This window comes from Amblyomma mixtum, chromosome 5 (genome assembly GCF_055824585.1).
Source record: "Amblyomma mixtum isolate Tamu chromosome 5, ASM5582458v1, whole genome shotgun sequence".
Taxonomy (NCBI): Eukaryota; Metazoa; Arthropoda; class Arachnida; order Ixodida; family Ixodidae; genus Amblyomma; species Amblyomma mixtum.
In genome coordinates, this window is record NC_143016.1 from 190,597,556 (window position 1) to 190,618,813 (window position 21,258).

A 21,258-nucleotide genomic window follows, 5' to 3' on the forward strand; every position below is an offset into this window, starting at 1 on the left:
TTCGCGCGTAAGATGGATGACATCAAAGGTGAAATTGTTGCAGTGAGCGCAAAAACCGACAACTTGCAGGGCCTTCTTGATGCATTTGATGCGATGAATAACAGGATTTGTAAGCTAGAAGAAGTAGTCCAACAGCAGGCTGCAAAGCTTATCGATTATGAGAACCGAAGCCGACGTAACAATTTACTAGTATTTGGCGTCACTGAAACTGAAACAGACACTGAAACGGAAACAGAATCAAAACTGAAGGAACTTGTTGTGGAAAATATATTTCAGAAAACTATGGGCGTGCAGGTTGGCACAGTGGAGCGAATTCATCGCTTTGGTAAAGCCCAACCAGAGAAATGTAGACCAGTTATTCTTAAATTTTACGATTCCAGAGAAAAGGAGAGTCTGCTGAAAAAAGGCACAAAGCTGAAGGGAACTTCTTGGCGTATTAGCCCTGACTATGCCAAAGAAACTGTAGAAGTGCGCCGAAAACTATGGGACAGTGCGGCTGCAGACAGGGCTAAGAAGGCTAAGGTCTTTCTTGTTCATGATAAACTTCGCGTAAACAATGAAACCTATATCTGGGATCACAGCCGAAACGAACGATGTCTGCTGTCTACAGGCCGCGTAGATAAGGCTGGTAATTCCAGACAGCACCAGTCAGATGAACCAGGCAGCCCAGCTCACCTTGATACCTCAATCAAGAGTGCAGCGTCGGACACATCGCAGATATAGCTACGCCTTTTAAGTCTCAACGCGCGAAGCATTGTAAATAAGACTACAGAATTAGAATACTTGCTCCTTTCACAAAGTCCGCATGTTGTAATAATAACAGAAACCTGGTTGAATAACAATATATCTGCTGACTGCATTGTTCCTCCGGACTATATAATGTTTAGGAAAGACAGGGACACACGTGGCGGGGGCGTTTGTATCATCGTAAAAAACTCTTTATCTGCAGTAATAATGGAATGCGATGTTGCTGAAACAGTTTGGTGCAAGATAAAGTTTTATAACGTTACTTACATTATCGGAGCTGTGTACCGCGCACCCTCTGCTTCACCTGAGTTCCTAGATGAACTAGACACTTTTTTATGTGCGAATGTCAAAACGAACACGAGACTAATAATGACCGGTGATTTTAACCTACCACAGATTAATTGGCAACGCCTATGTTCTGTTGGTCCTGATTCGTGTAACGGAGAGAAACTATTAGAAATTTTGTTCGCGTATAACCTAAAACAAATTGTGCAAGAAGATACAAGAATAACGCCAAATTCGCGGTCATTATTGGACTTGGTGTTCCTGTCAAATAACATAAAAGAACACATTGTTAACGTTGAAGATGGTGTCTGTGACCACAAGATGATTGTTGTTGCCATACCACTTGCAACCAGTGAGTGCTCAAGGCCTTATATCCCTGTGCGCGTTAAAGATTATGGGCGAGCGGACGACACCTCCATTCTTGACTACCTGGAATCTGCCTTTGATGATTTTGAAACTGTCTATGATTCCATAACGGTAGAAGAGTTGTGGCAGCAATTTAAGAAAATTATACAACACTGCGTTGACAGATATATTCCAACTCGTGTTAAAAAGACGAAGCACCGAAGCCCCTGGATCACCAGGGACATAATTCATATGAAACGTAAAATAAAAAGACTACGTAAAAAGAAAAATAAACGTATCCCAATTTTGCGACTTCGTGCTGAGCTGAAGCAAGCGCTGAAAGAAGCTAAAAAAAAGTTCTTCGATGAAACGCTGCGCCGCTTCCTCAAAACGTCGCCGCAAAAGTTCTGGCGATACTTTAGTGATAGGAAGGAGAGAATACAGGAGCTTAAGCACGAAAATAAGGTACTGCTAAAGAAGGAGCATATAGTAGATTACTTTAATCACTTTTTCCAGTCGGTATTCACTGCAACCCAAGATGACATAGACGCTAGTGCAGAACACCTGTTGCCTAGCCAAATGAATGACGTCATAATTACGCAGGATGGTGTATTTCAGCAGCTCCTCAATTTGGGTGCTAAGAAGGCCAATGGACCAGACAACATACCAACCCAGTTTCTCCGAAGATATGCCGAGTGGGCGTCGAGATACCTTATACTTATTTTTCAAAAATCTTTGCACACCCATTGTGTACCACAAGATTGGCGCAATGCACTAGTAATTCCGGTGTTTAAAGGGGGAAACCGAGAACTTGTAAATAACTACCGCCCAATATCTCTTACATCGATTTCTTGTAAACTTATGGAACATATTATAGCGAAGCACATCTTTCATCACCTAGAAACAAACGGTTTACTTTACCCTCACCAACACGGATTCAGAGCAGGCCTTTCCACCACTACACAACTTGTAGAGACAATTCATGATTTTGCAATGACGATTGATGGGAAGCAGCAGATTGACGTAATCGCTGTAGACTTTGCCAAAGCTTTTGACAAAGTGCCGCACAATAAATTAGTTTTTAAACTGGAAAGAGCTGGAATTAATTTGAATATTGTGAAATGGATTAAAGCTTATTTAACAAATCGTAACCAAGTGGTCAAAGTGGATGGTCATGTGTCCAGCCCACTAGCAGTGCTTTCAGGAGTTCCGCAGGGTTCTGTTCTGGGACCATTGTTATTTTTAGTCTATATTAATGATATCTCTGCTGTTCTGGAACGAAATGTACGACTAAAGCTATTTGCAGATGACTGTTTAATTTATTCTACAGTTAGAAACACGGACGACCAGCTTAGAATTAACAACTCTTTACAGGCTTTAAGCGAATGGTGCAAAAAATGGAACATGGAAATAAATTATTCGAAATCAACATACACGCACATTACAACGAAGAAGTCTGTTCTTTTGTTCCCATATGTCATTGGTGACAAATGTTTGGTAAATGTAACTCAGTTTAAGTACCTAGGAATGACAATAACACAAAACTTAAATTGGGGCACACATATAGAAGAGGTTTGTTCTAAAGCATACCAGAAGTTATATTTTCTGAGAAAAAAATTGGAGCATGCTACACGGGATGTAAGACTAATTGCATATAAAGCTTTTGTGAGGCCAGTCCTTGAGTATGCGTCAGTAGTATGGAGTCCTAAACAGAATTATTTAAAGAAACAATTAGAAAGAGTTCAGAGGTACGCAGTACGCTTTATTTGCTGTCGATATCGAAGGACAGACTCAGTTGCGGATATGCTCTCTTCCTGTAACCTGGATTTATTAGAAACACGACGACAAAAAAATCGGCTGAAGTTATTGTTCCAGATGCTCCAAGGACAGATAAATATTCAGAAGGAAACATACATACAAGCACCAGGCAAACGCAGTTCTAGAACAAATCATGGTCGGATAATTCAGCCTTACAACGCCCGTAGTGAAACTTTCAAACATTCCTTCTTCCCTCATGCAGTTGAAATGTGGAATGATTTGCCAATGAGTGTTGTGGAACAGAGTGATGTGCATGCATTCGAACGATCTCTGGATAACCACCTGCTTGAAAGTACCATTTGATGCTTGACTGAATGATGTACCGTGTCATGCTGATGTATTCAATGCTTGTGAATAGTGCTGTTTTTCTATGAAATTTTTATACCCTCTCTGTAAGGACCCTCACACGAGGGTTGACAGTATTGTTAAATAAATAAATAAATAAATAAATAAATAAAGTACAGCTTCGCACTTGTGCAGTCAGTTCGTTTCTTCTGTCACTTCCTAGAGCCGAAGTAATGTCTGTGGAATGCATAAGAATCTCCGCTTCCATGAACTTTTCAGAGCCATTTTTATCTCATAACATAAGGCAGAAGTGCTTTTAACCCTAAAACTTAACCATTTTTACCAGCTGCGGAACCTGTGCTTTGAATTGTATAGATGTTAGAAAAAATGGGTTCATGAATAACTTTCGTTAACATTTGAGCAGTTTTTTAATTTCACATACGAGGTCTGTTAGAAAAGTATCCGACCTTAGCCCGAAGAAAAAAAAATGGCACAACTGGAGCGTTGGAAACCTAATTACCTTCAAAGTAGTCTCCTTGGAACTCCACACACTTCTCCCAGATGTGCTGCCACTGTTGGAAGTATTCCAAAAAAGGCCTTTTCGGAATGGAGTTTAGCTCAGCTGTCGTTCCAGCCATAATGTCCTCTCTTGTCTGAAATCGCGCTCCTTTCAATGGCCTCTTAATTTGGGGAAACAACCAGAAGTCGCAGGGGACCATATCAGGAGAGTAAGGACCCGGTTGAACTACAGTAGTCTGGTATTTCGCCAAAAAAGTTCGAATCAAGTGCGAAGAATGTTCAGGAGCAATGTCGTGATGGATACGCCAATTTCCTGTTGACCACAACTCCGGTCTCTTGAGCCGCACAGCATCATGTAGGCGACCGAGGACATCCCTGTTGTACTCTTTGGTCATTGTTTGACCCTGGGGAGTGCGTACTCGTGGTGTGCCACACAGCGAGAGTCCAAGAAAGTAGTCAGCATCACTTTGACATTGCTGAGCATTTGGCAGACCTTCTTTGGTCTTGGGGACGTGGAATGCTTCTACTGTGACGACTGGGATTTGGTTTCCGCGTCGTACCCGTACATCCAAGACTCTTCACCAGTGATTATGGTGTTGATGAAGTCGGGTCACTGTTTGTGGAATCCAGCGTGTCCTGTGAGACTTCAACACGAAGCTGCTTTTGCTCCACTGTGAGCAGCTTCGGCGCGAATTTCGCCGCAACTCTCTTCATGGCCAAATCTTCGGTGATAATGGAATGTGCAGAAAAACTACTGATGTTCACCTCTTCCGCAATTTCTCGGATAGTCACACGATGGTCCCGCATCACCAGAGCGTTCACTTCGGCAATGACCTGGCCATTTCAGCATGTTGATGGCCGACCGGAGCGTGGCTCGCTCTCCACCGATGTGCGGCCATCTTTAAACCAGTTGTACTATTGCTTAATTTTTGTGCTGCTCTAAGCATCATCACCGAAAACCGTCTGAATATTCCGAATGGTTTCCACTTGGCTGTCGCCCCGTTTCTGGAAAAATTTGATGCATTAGCGCTGCTCCTGTCGCACCGCCATTTTGCTTGCTCTAAAAAACCGACGAGAGCACTGTGCACTACCTCACTCAAACGCTGCCTCCCAGCGACTGACGCTATCGGCAGGCGGGAAAAAATTCGTGCATGCGCACGACGGTTCAAGGTCTGCTGGTGCAAGCGCGCTTGTTTCATATCCATCAGGTGTTCGCAAAAAAAAAAAATAAGGTCGGATACTTTTCTAACAGACCTCGTATAATGCCGCGAATCTTTGTAATGTTTGCTTCTTCATTCTTGAAAGCTGCCGGCACGCCGCTTTATCGCTTTGTGTGTGATGCAAGATGCGACCAGATTTATCTTGAGTGATTGCATCCAGGCAGAGCATTCTATGTTATTCTAGAATGTTGCAGTGACTTTGCATATTTTACCTCGAAAGTTCGCTATCAGCTTCAGATTTAGCTCGACCGAGAGCGGCGGGGATTCTGTTCGACGACCGCCGACCACGCTTGTTGCTTTCGCCACCGCCGAGTTCTTTGCGGGCGCAAAGTCCTTTCAGTCCTTTGCGGGCGGAAGTCAGCCCAATAAACATAAAATTAGAAAGTTAGAAGAACATTTCACGCTCTTCCTCACTGCCTGGACTCCCCTGAACACTACGTGGCATCAGGTGAAGGTGCTAACGGATGTCCCTGTCGCCCTCACCGAGTGGCCCACACCGAGAACTTCCTCGTACCGCGACTGCGTAGCTGCAGCTTGGCGACGGAAAGCGCGAGGCTGACGCCGATGGTGTGCGCGAAATGCGGTTCGGCGCATACTCCTCTCGACGCAGGTGCTCGTCGATTTCTTGCGGACGTTGGCCGAAGCCTGGTCGAAGTGTGTCAACAGCAAAGTGTCGCGAATTGGTGACGCGTCCGCGACTGCCGAAGGGGAACGCTATCGCGTGTAGGTTCGAAGAAGAAAAGAAACAGATCAAACAAAACAAAACGAAGCCGTGTTTATACTTAAAAGGAAAGGAGCCAATAAAAAACGAAAACACCAAGAAAAACACACACTCGACACGGGTACAACACTATACAGACAAAAGGAAAGAGTTCACCGGATGTAGAGCGTCCCAGGTGGAGCGGGAATGCCTTGCAGGCAGCAAGGACGCGGGCTGATGAATTGCGATTCGTCTCTGGCGTTACGTCGAAGGAAGAAGTGCTAGAGAGCCAGGTGGTAAGGAGCGGAGATGAACAGGGGACACGTTGATGAACTCCTGTCGGCCGCCCCGAGAACTTCGTAGCTGCAGCAGGAAAACCGTAGCCAGGTCCCGTCGACGGCGTCCCGAAACGCCGTAGGCTTATGCAGCCCATCCAAGGAAGCCTCGGCAGCGCGGATCCTCACTCTATCAGCTGCCACCAGTATGCCTGCGTCGGTGATCAAGTGAAGTCTCCGGCAGCACGGACCCAACGTCCGACGGCTGCCACCCGTGTCTTCCTTCACCCCTCGGTTTACTGATACGTCAGCTATCCGCTCCTCGTGCCCGCCTCACACACACCATTCGCACGTGCACACGCGCAACGCGGGGCTGGCACGAGCGGCGCTCCGCTGTCCGACGCACCACTGTGACACGCCGCGTCCCAAAAATCCCTCTACGGTTTGGCGCGCACATCACACAAAGCCAATAAGACCGATGCGGCGGTACGGGCAGTGTAGAAGAATATGGCCAGCTTCACCGCAATGACAGCACAGTGGGCGGTTGTCGGAAGAACTCCAGGCATAGGATTTCCTGGGGCGTGAGCGTCGTTTGTAGGTTGAGCTAGGGGGCCAGGGGGGTGGCGTACGGGAACAAGTGTTTCATGTAGAAGAGGCTGACTCCACTTTCTTCTCTTCCGTCATGTCAGAATCGACACGTCGAAAAAGGCGCTTCATGTTTGCTACCTATGCGGTCACTTTCTTATTCGGGTGCCGGATTCGTGACTGTATATTCAGCTGTGCTTTTTCTTTCCTGATGATACTTGTGAATGCCTTCAGGAACTCCCGCTCGAATGATTCCCATGTTGCTAAAAAACCGCCCTACCCACGATTATCATAGCCGATGAAGCTGGGACCCCACGCCGAGGACGACGAGCAACACATTAGCCAGAACATCGGACTTAGAAGTGGTTATCGACGGCCGGAAAGTTGCCGCTCTATTTGACACGGGAGCCGATTACTAGGTGATGAATGGAACGGTATCAGCACAAGTGAGGAAGGTCACGACAGCTTAGGGCCGGACCACAAATTTCCATCGCAGGAGGCCACCTATTACGCCATCGGGAAGATGCGCAGCGAGATTGACTGTCAAGGGACATACCTACCCTGCGACCTTCGTTGTGCTACGGCAATCTTCCCGCGAAGTGATCTTGGGCACGGCTTTCCCCAGTGAGCTTCAGGCGATCATCGTCCTGCGATCCAAGCTAATCACGCTGCCAACGGAGACCACCTGTGGTAGCGGAGGAGTGCGGACGTGCGTCGCATGGGGTCCGCAGATTTCAATCCCCACGGACTATCCGACCCACTGGGCCACCAACTTTTTGTTGGATCTGAAAGAACTCACAAGCTGGATCACCCGGACACCGGTTTCAAGACGGTAGGACCATTTTTGGCAATATTACCGGACTTTGAAGCCCCGCGTGGCTCGGGCGACTTTTTGGCGGGAAACGCTCACCGCTGAGCCTACTTAGGCTTAGCAGGACTACGGGCGTTCGCGGGCAGCCAGGCCCGCTGAGCAACCGCGATGCAGCCTGCAACCGCCTCCCGCACCGCAGAATACCCACATTTTGAGCCCTCAACGAGCAGAATAGCCCCGAATTTGCTTGAAGCACAAGAGATAGACGACGCGTTCCTCGATATCTCCGACTCCGAGAATTCGGCAGGCGGGGGAATCGAGGAATCCGCCATGCAGGAGCAGCAAGACACCCAAAAAGAAGACGAGGCAAATTGGGAATTGGCCCTGACCAAACGCCAAAAGAAGCGACAGAGAAAAAACGGACGGAACGCCGCGGCAAACGCCGCAATTTCCCCGGCCGCTCAAGGTGACCTCGGAGGGGTATCCCCGGCGTCTATGCCCACAGCTGGCGTTCCAGCTGCCGGCGCGCTGAAAAAAGACGGGAAAGGAACACAACGGCAGCTCAGGCGAAGGCTGCCCCCGCTCCCCAGGGACGATTTTAAGATTATTTTGCGACCGAAGGGACTTGTAGTCAAGTCGCTCCAGCAATTCCAAGTGGCCCGGGCCGTAGCCGCGGCATGCAGCAACAAGTTCGAAGGAAGAGACCTGATCACCAGGCTCCGTACAGGATCGAATATTATAATCGTGAGCACGCCGAACGAAGAGGCCGACCAGCTCGCGAGACGCATCACTAGCCTCAAGATCGAAGGACGCTCATACGACGTGAACGCTTACGTGGCCGCACCGGAAGACACCCGGCGTGGCGTGATACACGGAGTTGACCCCGGAGCGACATCGGAGGAACTGAAAGCCGATTTGTGGACGCGCACACAGGGTGTTACCATCCACAGCGCCCGAAGACTAGGCAAGACCAAGACAGCTGTCATCACTTTTGACGGACCCATCACACCGAAACATGTCATCTACTGCGGAGCTGAGTACAAGTGCTACCCGTATCTGCCCACAAGACAAATCTGCTACGATTGCTGCCAACCAGGTCACCGCTCCGACGTGTGCCCCACACCGGACGCCAAGGCTTGCAAACAGTGCGGGATGCAAAACCCGCCAAAAGACCACTAGTGTACCCCGAGATGCCTGATCTGCGGAGGCAACCACGCTACCGGATCGAGGGAGTGTCAAGACCGATTAAAGAAAGCCAGGGAGCCGCGAGGCAAGGCCAACAGCGGCAACATTGGCGGCGGACGCGAGAGCAGACGCCGCAGCCGGAACGACCGTGGCGAGAAACCGAGGTGGTTCAGCTCGGAGGGGGAGTCCTCCCAGAGCCGCTCGAGATCCCGGGAGTCACGGAGCAGTTCACGGAGCCGGTCACGGTCCTTTCCGCCCCTGCCACCCCCGGCCATCAAGGGAGGGAGCCAGCAGCAGCAGCAGCAGAACAAGCAGAAGCAAACCCGAAAGAGCGGCGGCGTCAAGGTGAGCTGGGGAGCCGAAAACCCCTGGTTTGCTCCGCACTCGGGAGGGATAACTAACAAACAGAACACAAACACAAACAGCAACCGCGAACAACCTAGACAGGAGGACGCGGAGAAAACAGCGCTGAGACGCGAATTAGAACTATCACGCGCTAGGCAGACAGAGCTAGAGCGCCAAATAGCAGAGCTCACGAAGGCAGTACGAGACCTTAAGTCGAAGAGTCCTCCGCAGCCACAAACCCAAGCCCAGTCGCAAACAGGCAACGAGGATCTCACTAAATTTAAGGCAGAAATCCAGCAAATCATGCAGCAAATGATGCAGCAGATGATGCAACAAGTGCAACTACAAGTCAGAACTCCGGAGCAGCATCCGCAAGCAGAAATTCGCCGATAACATTAGAGAAAAGGCCTACCACCGCCCCGCGCTAGCAGCCCTCGCTAACTCGGCCACAGACAACACTGAAGCTTAAATATGGCCAACAAAACCTTAGGCAACAAAGAAACCCTAGACATATGGCAATGGAACTGCAGAGGCTACCGCAAGAAGCAGGGCCTCCTCCAACAACACATTCATACACAACAAGCACCGCCCGACATCATAGCGCTTCAAGAGACGGGCACTACGCCAACACTCGCAGGATATACGTGCTACGAGACTCAAGAGAACGGAAGAACGGCAACCCTAGTCAGTAAGGCGCTCATCGCCATAAACCATGACAAGATTGCCGACACCGACGTAGAACACGTGATAGTAGAAATTATACCAAAGAAGAAAAGAAAGAGGGGCAGCATCTTCCTTGTGACCGCATACAGTCCTCCAAAACAGAGAAAAGCAAAATTCCATGAACTTTTCCATGGCGCACGCAAACTAGCAAAAAACAACACCCTAATCATACTAGGAGACTTCAATGCCATGGACAAAAGCTGGGGATACCAAACAGCTAACCCAGAAGGTAAAGCACTAGCAGCGGCAGCAGAAAACACTGACTGCACCCTCCTCACAGACTCAGACACTCCAACCAGAATCGGAAACAGCGTCAGTACCGACACCTGCCCCGACCTCACATTCATACGGGGAGCGGAACAGTCAGTGTGGGAGAACCTGTTAGAAAATCTGGGCAGTGACCACTATATACTTAAAACACAAGTAACCTCAGACAGGCTAAAGCGCCAGCTGGGATCGGCAAAAATTACGGATTGGAGCGCTTTTCGAGAGGCATGCGACGGGAATCTTGCCGCGAAAGGGATCCAATCGATAGAAGAGTGGGGAAATATGCTGGAAGAAAAACAGCGCAAGTATACTAAAGAAATCGCGCGAACGACGCAGACACCCGAGGTGGACGCCAGGCTGCTCAAGCTATGGAAAGCTAGACGCGGGCTCACCAAGAGGTGGAAGAAACAAAAGTACAACAGAAAACTAAAACTTAAGATCGCAGAAGTCACAGCGAAAGCAGAAGAGTACGCGGCGCAATTGGTAAGGCAAAACTGGCAACAATTCAGTGACTCCCTCAACGGAACTTTGAGCACATCGAGGACGTGGCATATACTCAAGGCTCTCATAGATCCAACAAAAACCAAGGCAGAAAACAACAAAGCCATCTACCGGTTAATCCATCAGTTCAAGGGACCAGATTCAGCACTCCTGGAAAAAGTACGCGTTAAGTGCTTCGGGGACACACACCCAGCAGCTTACGCAGAGCGGTATCGAAGAAGTGAAAACGACACCTTGGACAGACCCATCACGCGAGAAGAGGTCTACGCTGCGATTCGAAACACAACCAGAAACACGGCCGCGGGTGCAGATAAGATCAATAACGCACTCATCCGCAACCTCAGTGATGAGCTAGTAGCAGAATTAACGGACTTTCTCAACAAACACTGGGAAGCGGAGACCGTCCCCGAGGAGTGGAAGCATGCGGAGGTTGTCATGATTCCTAAACTAGGCAAGAAACTACAAATTGAGAACCTCAGACCGATCTCGCTCACATCGTGCCTAGGAAAACTGTACGAACGAGTGGTGACGCTGAGATTACAACAGTACATGGAGGACAACGAACTGTATCCCCACAGCATGTTCGGTTTCAGAGCAAAACTATCGACCCAAGATGTACTACTTCAAATCAAAGAACAAGTACTTGGGAACGTCCCCAAGAGCGGAGAAAACATAATACTGGCATTGGACATCAAGGGGGCTTTTGACAATGTCAGTCACGAGGCTATCCTTACGGGCATGAACGACCTGAACTGCGGAAGGAGAATCTACGGCTACGTCAAAGCCTTCCTCTCAAACAGAACGGCAACGATTGGCCTGGGGGAGCTCAGATCAGACAAATTTCTTACTCCAAATAAAGGAACACCTCAAGGATCGGTCATCTCCCCTACGCTCTTCAACATAGCCATGATTGGCTTGGCAAAACAGTTAAAAGCAATCGACGGCATACACCATGCCATGTATGCCGACGACATCACCATCTGGGTCAATACAGGCTCGCTCGGAGAGAAAGAAGAGAAATTGCAAAAGGCAGCCACCTGCGTAGAGAACTACGTCAGAGCAAGAGGGCTAGCATGCTCCACCGAGAAATCAGAGCTCCTAAGAGTTTGGAGAGGAAAACAAAATCGCACAGTCCCCACTAGCGACGACTTAAAGTTGAACGTCTACCTCGAGGGGAAGTCGATACCGGAAAAAACACTCATCAGAATCTTGGGGATGTGGATACAGTCGAACCAACGCTGCACTCACACTCTCGCCCTACTCAAAGCATCCACTCTACAAGTGGCCCGCATGATCACGCGCATCTCACACAGACGTCATGGCATGCGAGAGGAGGACACACTCAAGTTGGTCAGAAGCCTGGTAGTCAGCCGAGTGACATACAGCCTCCCCTACTACAATCCCATCAAGAGTGAGGTACAACAGGTGGACGTGATTCTACGCAAAGCCTACAAAACCGCACTCCACCTTCCTCACAGCACTTCAACCGAAAAGCTCCTAGCCCTAGGACTACACAACACTTTCCATGAATTGAGAGAGGCACAACTAGTCTCCCAACTGCGCAGACTACAACAGACCCCATCTGGCAGGGAGCTCCTAAAGAAACTGGGCCGCTCCGATCAAATTCAAGAAATACAGAGGATAGAAACAATTCCGGACGAATATCGCAACACACTAAAAGTAACGCCAATACCCCGGAACATGGATCCCAACCTACACAAAGCACGCAGAGAGGCAAGGGCTGAATACCTACAAAAGACATTAGCACCCCAAGAAACGACGGTATACGTCGACGCAGCCACATACACCAGAACAGCGGGGCAGCACAACAGCAATGCGGTAACCACGGTGATTGACTCAACCATACGCGAGATCACCAGCGCATCACTACAAGACTGTACGATAGTCGAGGCTGAGGAAGCGGCCGTCGCTCTAGCGGCAGCGGAGGGCTATCGGTCTAAACGGTCTCTAAAAATCCTTACAGACTCACAAACAGCATGCCGCAACTACCTACGCGGCAGAATAGGGCACAGAGCGCTCCGCATACTCCGCTCTGGGGGCCACATAACACAACGACAACAAACGAAGAACCAATCAGGCATACGATAGTATGGACGCCGGGACATACGGGAGTAACAAAGAACCAAGAGGCGGACAGGATAGCTCAAGGGTACACTTATTACCGAGCATCCAACGTAGGCGACCTCGAGGGGAACGAACCTGTACCCCAAGATTATTCGGCGATACTAAATTATTACAAGGGCTGCAGAAAGCGGTATCCACCACCGGACAACTCCCTTAGCAGAGAGGACTCTGTCGCGTGGAGGCAGCTACAGACGGGCTCCTACCCGAACCTACACGTACTCAACAAAATATATCCAACACAATACAATGACAAATGCCCTTGGTGCCAAGAACCCCCCACGCTGTACCACATAACGTGGGCATGCCAGGGGATAAGCGTGGTACCAGTAATAACAAACCCGAGTGCGGAGCAATGGGAGGGAGTGCTCTCCAGCGATCGCCGGGTCGACCAAGAAGGTCTGATTCGGCGAGCAAAACTGGCAGCAGCATCCAGCGGAGCCCTGGACTAAGGGCAACCGACCTTTGAGCAAGATGGACGAAGCCATCTCAAAACCGCCGAACACAACCCAATCTAGAGCTAATAAAGTTTTCACTCACTCACTCACGCTGCCAACGAACGAGGCCATCCCTTCTATGAGACCTCTGGAACATCGCGTTGACCTGGGTGTCCTGGAGGAACAAGTGAGCGTACCACCCCGCACAAGCGTAATCGCAACTTTAGCCGCAACGGAAGCCAATAAGAACCAATAAGGGATATCGAAGCGAGCATCCCATTGCTTCTATACCGAGGAATCAGCATCGCAAGAAGCTCGCACATTTCCAGAATGGCCAAGGTGAAGTGCTGGTGACTAACTTCAGCGAAGAACACCGGCATGTTAATAGATGAACGAAGATTGCTTTCTTCAACTAAATATTCTCACTCTTACTCTTTCGCCCTCTCCGACCGATCCGCAGAACATTTACCTGAACCCAGCCCTGCCCCGTAACAGACGAGGCCAGATCCGCAATCTGCTTCGAAGGTACAGCGAGTGTTTCTCCTCATCGCAGAAGGTCCGATAAACGCCGATTGCCAGTCATAGCAATGTAACCGACCAGCACGCCCGACCTCTCCACCAAAGTCCCTCCCGAGTGTCGCCGCGAGCCGGGACCAAGTGGAAGAAATGCTTCGCGACGACATCATCCAGCCTTCAAAGAGCCCCTGGGCGGCACCGGTTGTTCCGAGGAAGAAAGGAGGCGCACTGTGATCTTGCGTTGGTTACCACGTTCGCTTGAACAATATGACAAAGAAGAACGTCTATCCCTTCCACCGTATCGACGACACAGTGTACCGTCTCTGCAACACCAAGTATTTCTCATCGATGGACCTCAAGAGCGGTTACTGGTAAACGGAGGTCGATGAAAGGGATTGCGACAAGACCGCAATTGTAACTCCGGATGTTCCCTTCGAGTTCATGGTTGTGCCATTTGGTCTCTGTTCCGCACCAGCGACGTTTCAGCGAATAATGGATACAGTGCTGGCAGGCCTGAAGCGGCAGACTCGTCTCGTATATTTAGATGACGACGTTGTCCTTGCCTTGAACTTTGAAGAGCACCTAAAAAGGCTTCGAACGCTACTAGACGCAATCAAGTCCTCCGGCTTAAACTTGAAAGCAGAGAAGGTCCACTTTGCTATGAAGAGCTGCTGTTCCTAGGCCACATCGTTAGCAAGGAAGGAGTACGCCCAGACCGGCAGAAAACAGCTGTTATCGCACTGTTTCCACCGCCGTTCGACAAAAAAGCTGTGCACAGACCCCCCGGACTGTGCGCATATTACCGAAGATTTGTCAAGAACTTTTCGCGCATCGCCGAGCCTCCGACCCCGCTGACAAAGGCAGACGTGCCATTTAAACGGGGAGCGCCGCAAGCTGAAGCCGTAAGGAGCTTCAGCGTCATTTACAATCCCCACCGATCCTCGCGCACTTCGACGAAAATGCCGAGGCCAGTATTCGACATCTGAGAAGGAGTGCCTTCATCTGGCTTACGTCGAAATTCCGCCCCCGCCTTTACTAGAACTAGTACACTATAGTTCAAGGTGGTCAGCGATCACCACGCAATGTGCTTGGTTGCCAGTTTAAGGACCGCTCCGGCCGCCTCGCTCGATGAAGCCTGCAACACTCTGACGCCGACTGCCTGTCACTGTATATGCTACCAAAGGTTACCTTTGGTAGCATATACAGTAACTCTACTTCCTGGGACCAATCAGCTCCAGCTCTCTTGCACAGCAGCAACGCTCGGACCCCGACCTAAAACGCATTTTCGAGTACTTGGACGCAAGGTTTCTTCACCCCCCCCCCCCCCCCCTTTCGTTCAAGTGAGTATTGTCTTCGTTCTGTGTGCAGAATGATGTCCTCGTGGAGGACTTCTCTGCGAACAAAATAGCCTACCTCCTTTTTGATGCGACAGCATTTCTAGGCTATGTAGGCTGGGTCGTGTCACCAAAACGTGTCTTGTCCGCAGCAGTTGTGGCGTGCTACCTCAGAAGAGGTAGCATCAAACGAATGGTTGTGATCGATAAAGGACTGTGTGAGGATGCTGCACAAAAACTATTATGTCGATAGGATGATTGGTTAATTAGTTATAGCCAAAAATATCGAAGAAACGTTGAAATAGCGCGGACATCGATGTAGTGAGTGAACGGGAAAACAGCCGTGGAGGGCCAAATAGTGGGAAAATAGGCAGAGGACTGAAAATACAGTTTGAAATGAATCGAAATGTATTTGGTGAGAGATAATTAACCGAACAGCAAAATTTTGTTGACACAGAGTAAATAGTTAATCAATTATCAGCAAAAACCATTGGACGTTTGAATAGGCTGGTAAGGGCCGGATATATAGCAAGTGGATGGGAAAGCAACCACGCCGCAAAAATTGAAAAAAAAACAATGTTTACTACATTAGAATCGTAGCGAAAGCACAGAATTGTGCTACGTGGAAGACGACGGTGAGCAGGCAGTGCCATGGGACGGAGCAGATGGAAATTCATCAAGACGACGCTCTCCAAGTCTCCAATGCTCAGCGCGAGTGTGGCGCAGTTTAACACGAGACGCGTTGGCTGCGGCGATAGCGTAGTGGTCTCGCTGAGCGACCCTTAAAGGACTCCGTGTCCATGACTCCCAGTCATGGATATTGATTCAACAAGCCCAGCTTTCCAGGACATGGCCGTTTAGTTCGCAAACTGCCACCACGGGCCGCTTCACCCTGAACTCTTTTCTTTTCCTCTTTCCTTTTTCCGTTCCAGGGAACGCCGCGCAAGGTCGGGCGGTCTGGTTAACCATTGCTGTGATTCGCTTCAACTCTGTGGGAGGAGGGGAAGAAGCAGGACGGGCTTTATGGGCGAAATAAATATATCAGTGCGGCGTGAAGCCTTCTCTGCGCCTGACGAACCCATGTTCAGCAGTGGGATATTGAGAAAGGCACTTAGTGAGAAGAGAAAGAGGGGACAGAAAAGGAAGGATTCTTGAAGGGCTTGCTGAAGTCGCTCATGGGAAGGGGACGCTGTGTCAATAGAAAATTCAAGCAAGACAGCAGCCCTACACGGAAAGCAATCGCATCCTTTCAAGGCTTCAGAAGGATGCGAGAATGCTTCCTGTGATTCTTTTTGACGAGTTGCAAAGTTTACAAAAGGTGCCCCAGAATGTCGAGAAAAGATACATCCCCGGACGCAGTGATACAGTGTGCCACGTCTCTCTGGCACCGCATTTTTCTGTGTCATACCAACCTGCACAAACTTCCACCTTAGGCCCATCATTAGAAGCCAAACTCAAATTTATAAAAAAGAAGTTAGCAATCAAGGATTTCGAAAGCAGAGATATCGTATGCTTGGAGAAGAATTTTTGGACGAACGCAATGGAAGCGTCCAAAATGCCAATCTCAGCAATCATTTGGGAGTTGCAAGGTGCCATCTTGCTTCTGTAATTGCTGTCGCCTGTCTTTGCGGCTGAATGTTCCCGCAGGACATTTCCTAATTACTGTGCTTTGCTGAAACAAGATATGTACTTTGTTTAATTGTAAGCTGTACTTTTCACGACGTGAATGGTGCGTACGCTTAACGTTACAATAAGAAGTTCCTGTGAAGTAACCGCAATCTTAAATGACAAAAAGCAAAGGAGGCCAATTATTCTTCCTTTGCCGAAAAAATATCTGAATATTTTTGGGATGTGTTTATTGCCCGGGTTAAATATTCAGAACTAATTCAACCTGCAAACACGAAACATAAAAAAAACATTGAACATTACGCTACTCCGTAACGCAAATTTAGAGCGAAGCTCGAGGTGTTATGATTTTGCGATGTGTTGAGGCAAGAAAAGGGGATTCGCGGCCACAAGAGCATATCGGTGACTTGTGCTCTCTGCTTTCTAGATACTCGTATCCTGCCGCAAGCTTACCAAGACTCTGCATCGTGCAAGCTTCTCGCCATCGACCCATCGTATCATCGAAAGCCTTACCTGTCATCTGGTGTCTCCGTTGCGTGACACCGCGGAACGAGACTTGTCCTGTGACGTCATCGACGGAGACAACGCCACCTGGAGCAGATTCATCGCCAGGGACGCCTATAAAGCCACCTTCCGCCTTCGCATTTCTGGGATTCGCGGCCACAAGAGCATATCGGTGACTTGTGCTCTCTGCTTTCTAGATACTCGTATCCTGCCGCAAGCTTACCAAGACTCTGCATCGTGCAAGCTTCTCGCCATCGACCCATCGTATCATCGAAAGCCTTACCTGTCATCTGGTGTCTCCGTTGCGTGACACCGCGGAACGAGACTTGTCCTGTGACGTCATCGACGGAGACAACGCCACCTGGAGCAGATTCATCGCCAGGGACGCCTATAAAGCCACCTTCCGCCTTCGCATTTCTGGGATTCGCGGCCACAAGAGCATATCGGTGACTTGTGCTCTCTGCTTTCTAGGTAGGCCTTTTTACTTACTGCTCAATTTTTAGCATATTCCTGTGGCCGCTGATCCCAATTGCTGCGTTTCAATGGGTGTGGATTTGTGCACGTATCGCGCTCGCATCGGCTCATTTTCTTCCTGTCGCGTGCATGTGTGTGAACATGACTATCGATTTAGACCAGGGGCGGGACTAGTCCGTGAACTTTGCCCGAGACCCACTTCATTCCTGCTTTCTACATGCCTGTCCCTACTTTTGCTTTGTGCGGGTGATGTCGAAGCAAACCCCGGACCAAAGGTTGATGATGTGCTCGCACTACTAAAAGAATGCCATGCTGAAACGACAGAAACGCTAAAAGAAATCAAACAGGACATAAACAACATCCAGGACCGTGTTGCTGTAATAGAGAAAAATATGTCCGCTGTACTTGATATGAAGAACAACATCGACACCGTGTCTTCTTCTGTAGAAGACGTCAAGACAAACATACGCAAAACAAACGATGATCTTACAGGTGTAGTCGAGGATATGAACAACAGAATGAGACGGAACAACTTGATTATTAAAGGACTTGCTGAAGAAGAACACGAAGGCTATGCAGAAACAGAAAAAATAGTTAAGGACTTCTTTAGCGAGCATCTCGAGATACAGTGCGGTGACATCGAACGTGCCCATCGCCTTGGCCAGCCGCGTTCTGATCAAGCTCGACCAATCATAGTTAAGTTCCTGAACTTTAAATCTAAACTTGAAGCATTTCGAAATGCACATAAATTAAAAGATCTCACGGAACCAAAAGTTTGGCTAGACGAAGATTTCTCCCCAAAAGTTCTTCATGCACGAAAAAAGCTGCGCGACTTCGCCAAAGCAAATATCAAAGAAAACGAGCGTTATTCCGTAAGATTTGACAAACTTCACATGAAAAATGGTGTTTACCGGTATGATTCTGCAACAGACAGCGTGAATAAACTTCCTTCAAGGCATATGCCCCCCGAGAATTGACAGTCTACCGCAAAGAAAATCAACCGTATCAAAACCAAACCAATCTCATTGGTCTTGGCAAACTTCCGCAGCATACACAACAAAGTAGATGCACTTAAAGCTATTACACATACCTGCTCTGCTGATATCATCGTGGGTACGGAAACGTGGCTAACGGAAGACGTTTCATGTCATGACATCGCGCTCCCATCATCGTTCGTATTATTTAGGAAAGATAGGGCTGATTCTCGACGAGGAGGAGGAGTGCTGATCGCGATTAACGAAGACTTCCATGCATCTCTTATCCCTATCGACTCACCCTTAGAAATAGTCTGGGTTTCCGCTCAACTTGGCCATATGCTTTGCATTATAGGCGCCTGTTATAGACCACCAAGTAGCCAACCTGAATTCATTGAACTCTTAAACGACGCTATCGAGCATATCCTTGTAAAGCACCCGAATTGCCTCCTATTTTTAGCAGGTGACTTTAACTTTCCTGCGATTAACTGGACGACGCTAACCGTTGACTCCAATAATTACCGACAGGACAACATTAACTTCCTTCACTTACTTCAATATCACCAGCTCACCCAAATTGTTCACGAGCCCACTCGCGGTAAGCATATCCTGGACCTCATCTTAACAACCCATCCTGAGCTCTCAGAGATCCACGTCTTGGAAGAATTAAGTGACCACAAAGTTGTGCACTGTTCCCTTTCTCTTCCACGGAGCGACAAAACAAAAATGAAAAAGCTTATCTACAATTACGCACGCGCGGACGTTGAAAAAATGAACCTGTTGCTGGAAACTTTCACAAATAGTTTTCAGGCCAATTTTCATAATCGCACGGTCAGTGAAAATTGGAAGTTGTTTCGTGACAAGCTAAAAGAAGTTGAAGATTCCTGCGTGCCAAAACGAATGATAAGCACACGTAATAACGATCCTTGGTTTACCACAGATGTCAACAGGGCACTAAATAGGAAGAAAAGAGCATTTAGGAAAGCCGTTCGAACAAAGGAAACTACAGACTGGGAAAACTACAAAAGCATTTCTAAAATAGCTGAAAAACAAATTTCGGAAGCCAAAAACAAATATTTTAATTTTACACTTCCTAGTTTGATAACAACAGACCCTAGGAAATTTTGGAACACTGTTAATCCTAAAAGCGCTAGTACGGTTCCTGTTCTTTTGGGTGTAGACGGCAGCACTCTACCTATAGAACAATGTGCAGAACAATTTAACAACCACTTCTCACAAGTTTTTACAGATGAATTGCCCATTTGCAATCCACTGCAGCTTCCTGAGGCCAATATCCAGATTCCTTTTTCACCCATTCACATATCTGCTCTTGGCGTGGCTCGTGCAATTGACCGCCTACCCCACCACACTAGCCCAGGACCCGATGGTATCAACGCGAAGCTGTTAAAAATAACCTGCCAGCACACAGCTTTCCTGCTATCACTCATTTTCCAACAGTCACTCTATACAACATGTGTGCCAGAAGATTGGAGGTCCGCTTATGTAATCCCGGTATTTAAATCTGGAGACAGATCCGTTCCTAATAATTACAGGCCAATTTCATTAACCTCGATATGTTGCAAGGTATTCGAACACATAATATACACAAATATTATGACTCATCTTAACCAGAACAACTTGCTTCACAACAACCAGCATGGCTTCCGCAAACATTTATCGTGCCAGACACAGTTATTTGAGCTAACAACGGACCTTCATCAAGCAATCGATTCTTCCCTCTACATTGACTCCATCTTTATTGATTTCTCTAAAGCCTTCGATCGCGTGCCTCATAACCGTCTGATGATAAAAATACGCAACTTGCAGCTGGATCAACATACTACGCAGTGGATTAACGCATTTCTAACAAACCGCTTTCAGTCAGTTAAATTAGGGAGCTTCTTATCAAGACGTACAGGTGTTGCTTCAGGAGTACCTCAGGGTTCGGTGCTGGGTCCACTGCTTTTCTTAATATATATTAATGACATCGCGTCGAACATAACATCAACAATACGATTATTTGCAGATGACTGTGTAATTTACCGAGTAATATCTAGCCCTCGCGACATCGTTGCTCTCCAGACTGATCTTGATGAGCTAACTAATTGGTGCGGCAGGTGGCAAATGGTAATTAACGCCGATAAAACTAAACACCTCAAGTTTACTTCCGTTGCCAACATGAGCCCTAATGCCTACTCAGTTAATAATACTACCATTGAAACTGCAGCGTCGGTAAAATACCTGGGTGTAAATTTTAACTCTAATTTATCCTGGAGCGCTCATATTGAACAAATCACTAACAAAGCCTTAAAAAAACTTGGTCTTCTTAAACGCCGACTGCACCAAGCCAACCAGGACACAAAACTACACGCATTCAACATGCTGATCAGGCCTGCGATAGAATACGCGTCGGTGATCTGGAACCCTCATCACGTCTATCTCATCAACATGTTGGAATCTATTCAAAACAAAGCTGCTCGTTTCATCCTTTCCCGTTACTCTCGGTATCAAAGTGTAACAGCACTGAAACTATCGCTCCATCTCTCGCCTCTGGTCATGCGCAGAAAATTCAGCCGTTTATCCTTTTTCCATACTATCTACCACAGCAACACACCATTTTCAAGCTCTCATCTTCTCCCG

General features: G+C 48.1%; 1 protein-coding gene across 1 annotated transcript; it reads left to right on the plus strand.

Moving 5' to 3' along the window:
- The first annotated feature begins 7,806 nt into the window (after nucleotides 1-7,806).
- On the plus strand, nucleotides 7,807-9,196 carry LOC149345252 (uncharacterized). The gene has a single exon (XM_089542739.1). The coding sequence runs from the start codon at nucleotides 7,921-7,923 to the stop codon at nucleotides 8,767-8,769; it is 849 nt and encodes a 282-aa protein (XP_089398865.1). The 5' UTR covers nucleotides 7,807-7,920; the 3' UTR covers nucleotides 8,770-9,196.
- The last annotated feature ends 12,062 nt before the right edge of the window (nucleotides 9,197-21,258 follow it).

What these genes read in the sequence shown, in the direction of transcription:
- LOC149345252 (XM_089542739.1), top strand. Translation starts at nt 7,921, where the DNA reads ATGCAGGAGCAGCAAGACACCCAAAAAGAAGACGAGGCAAATTGGGAA.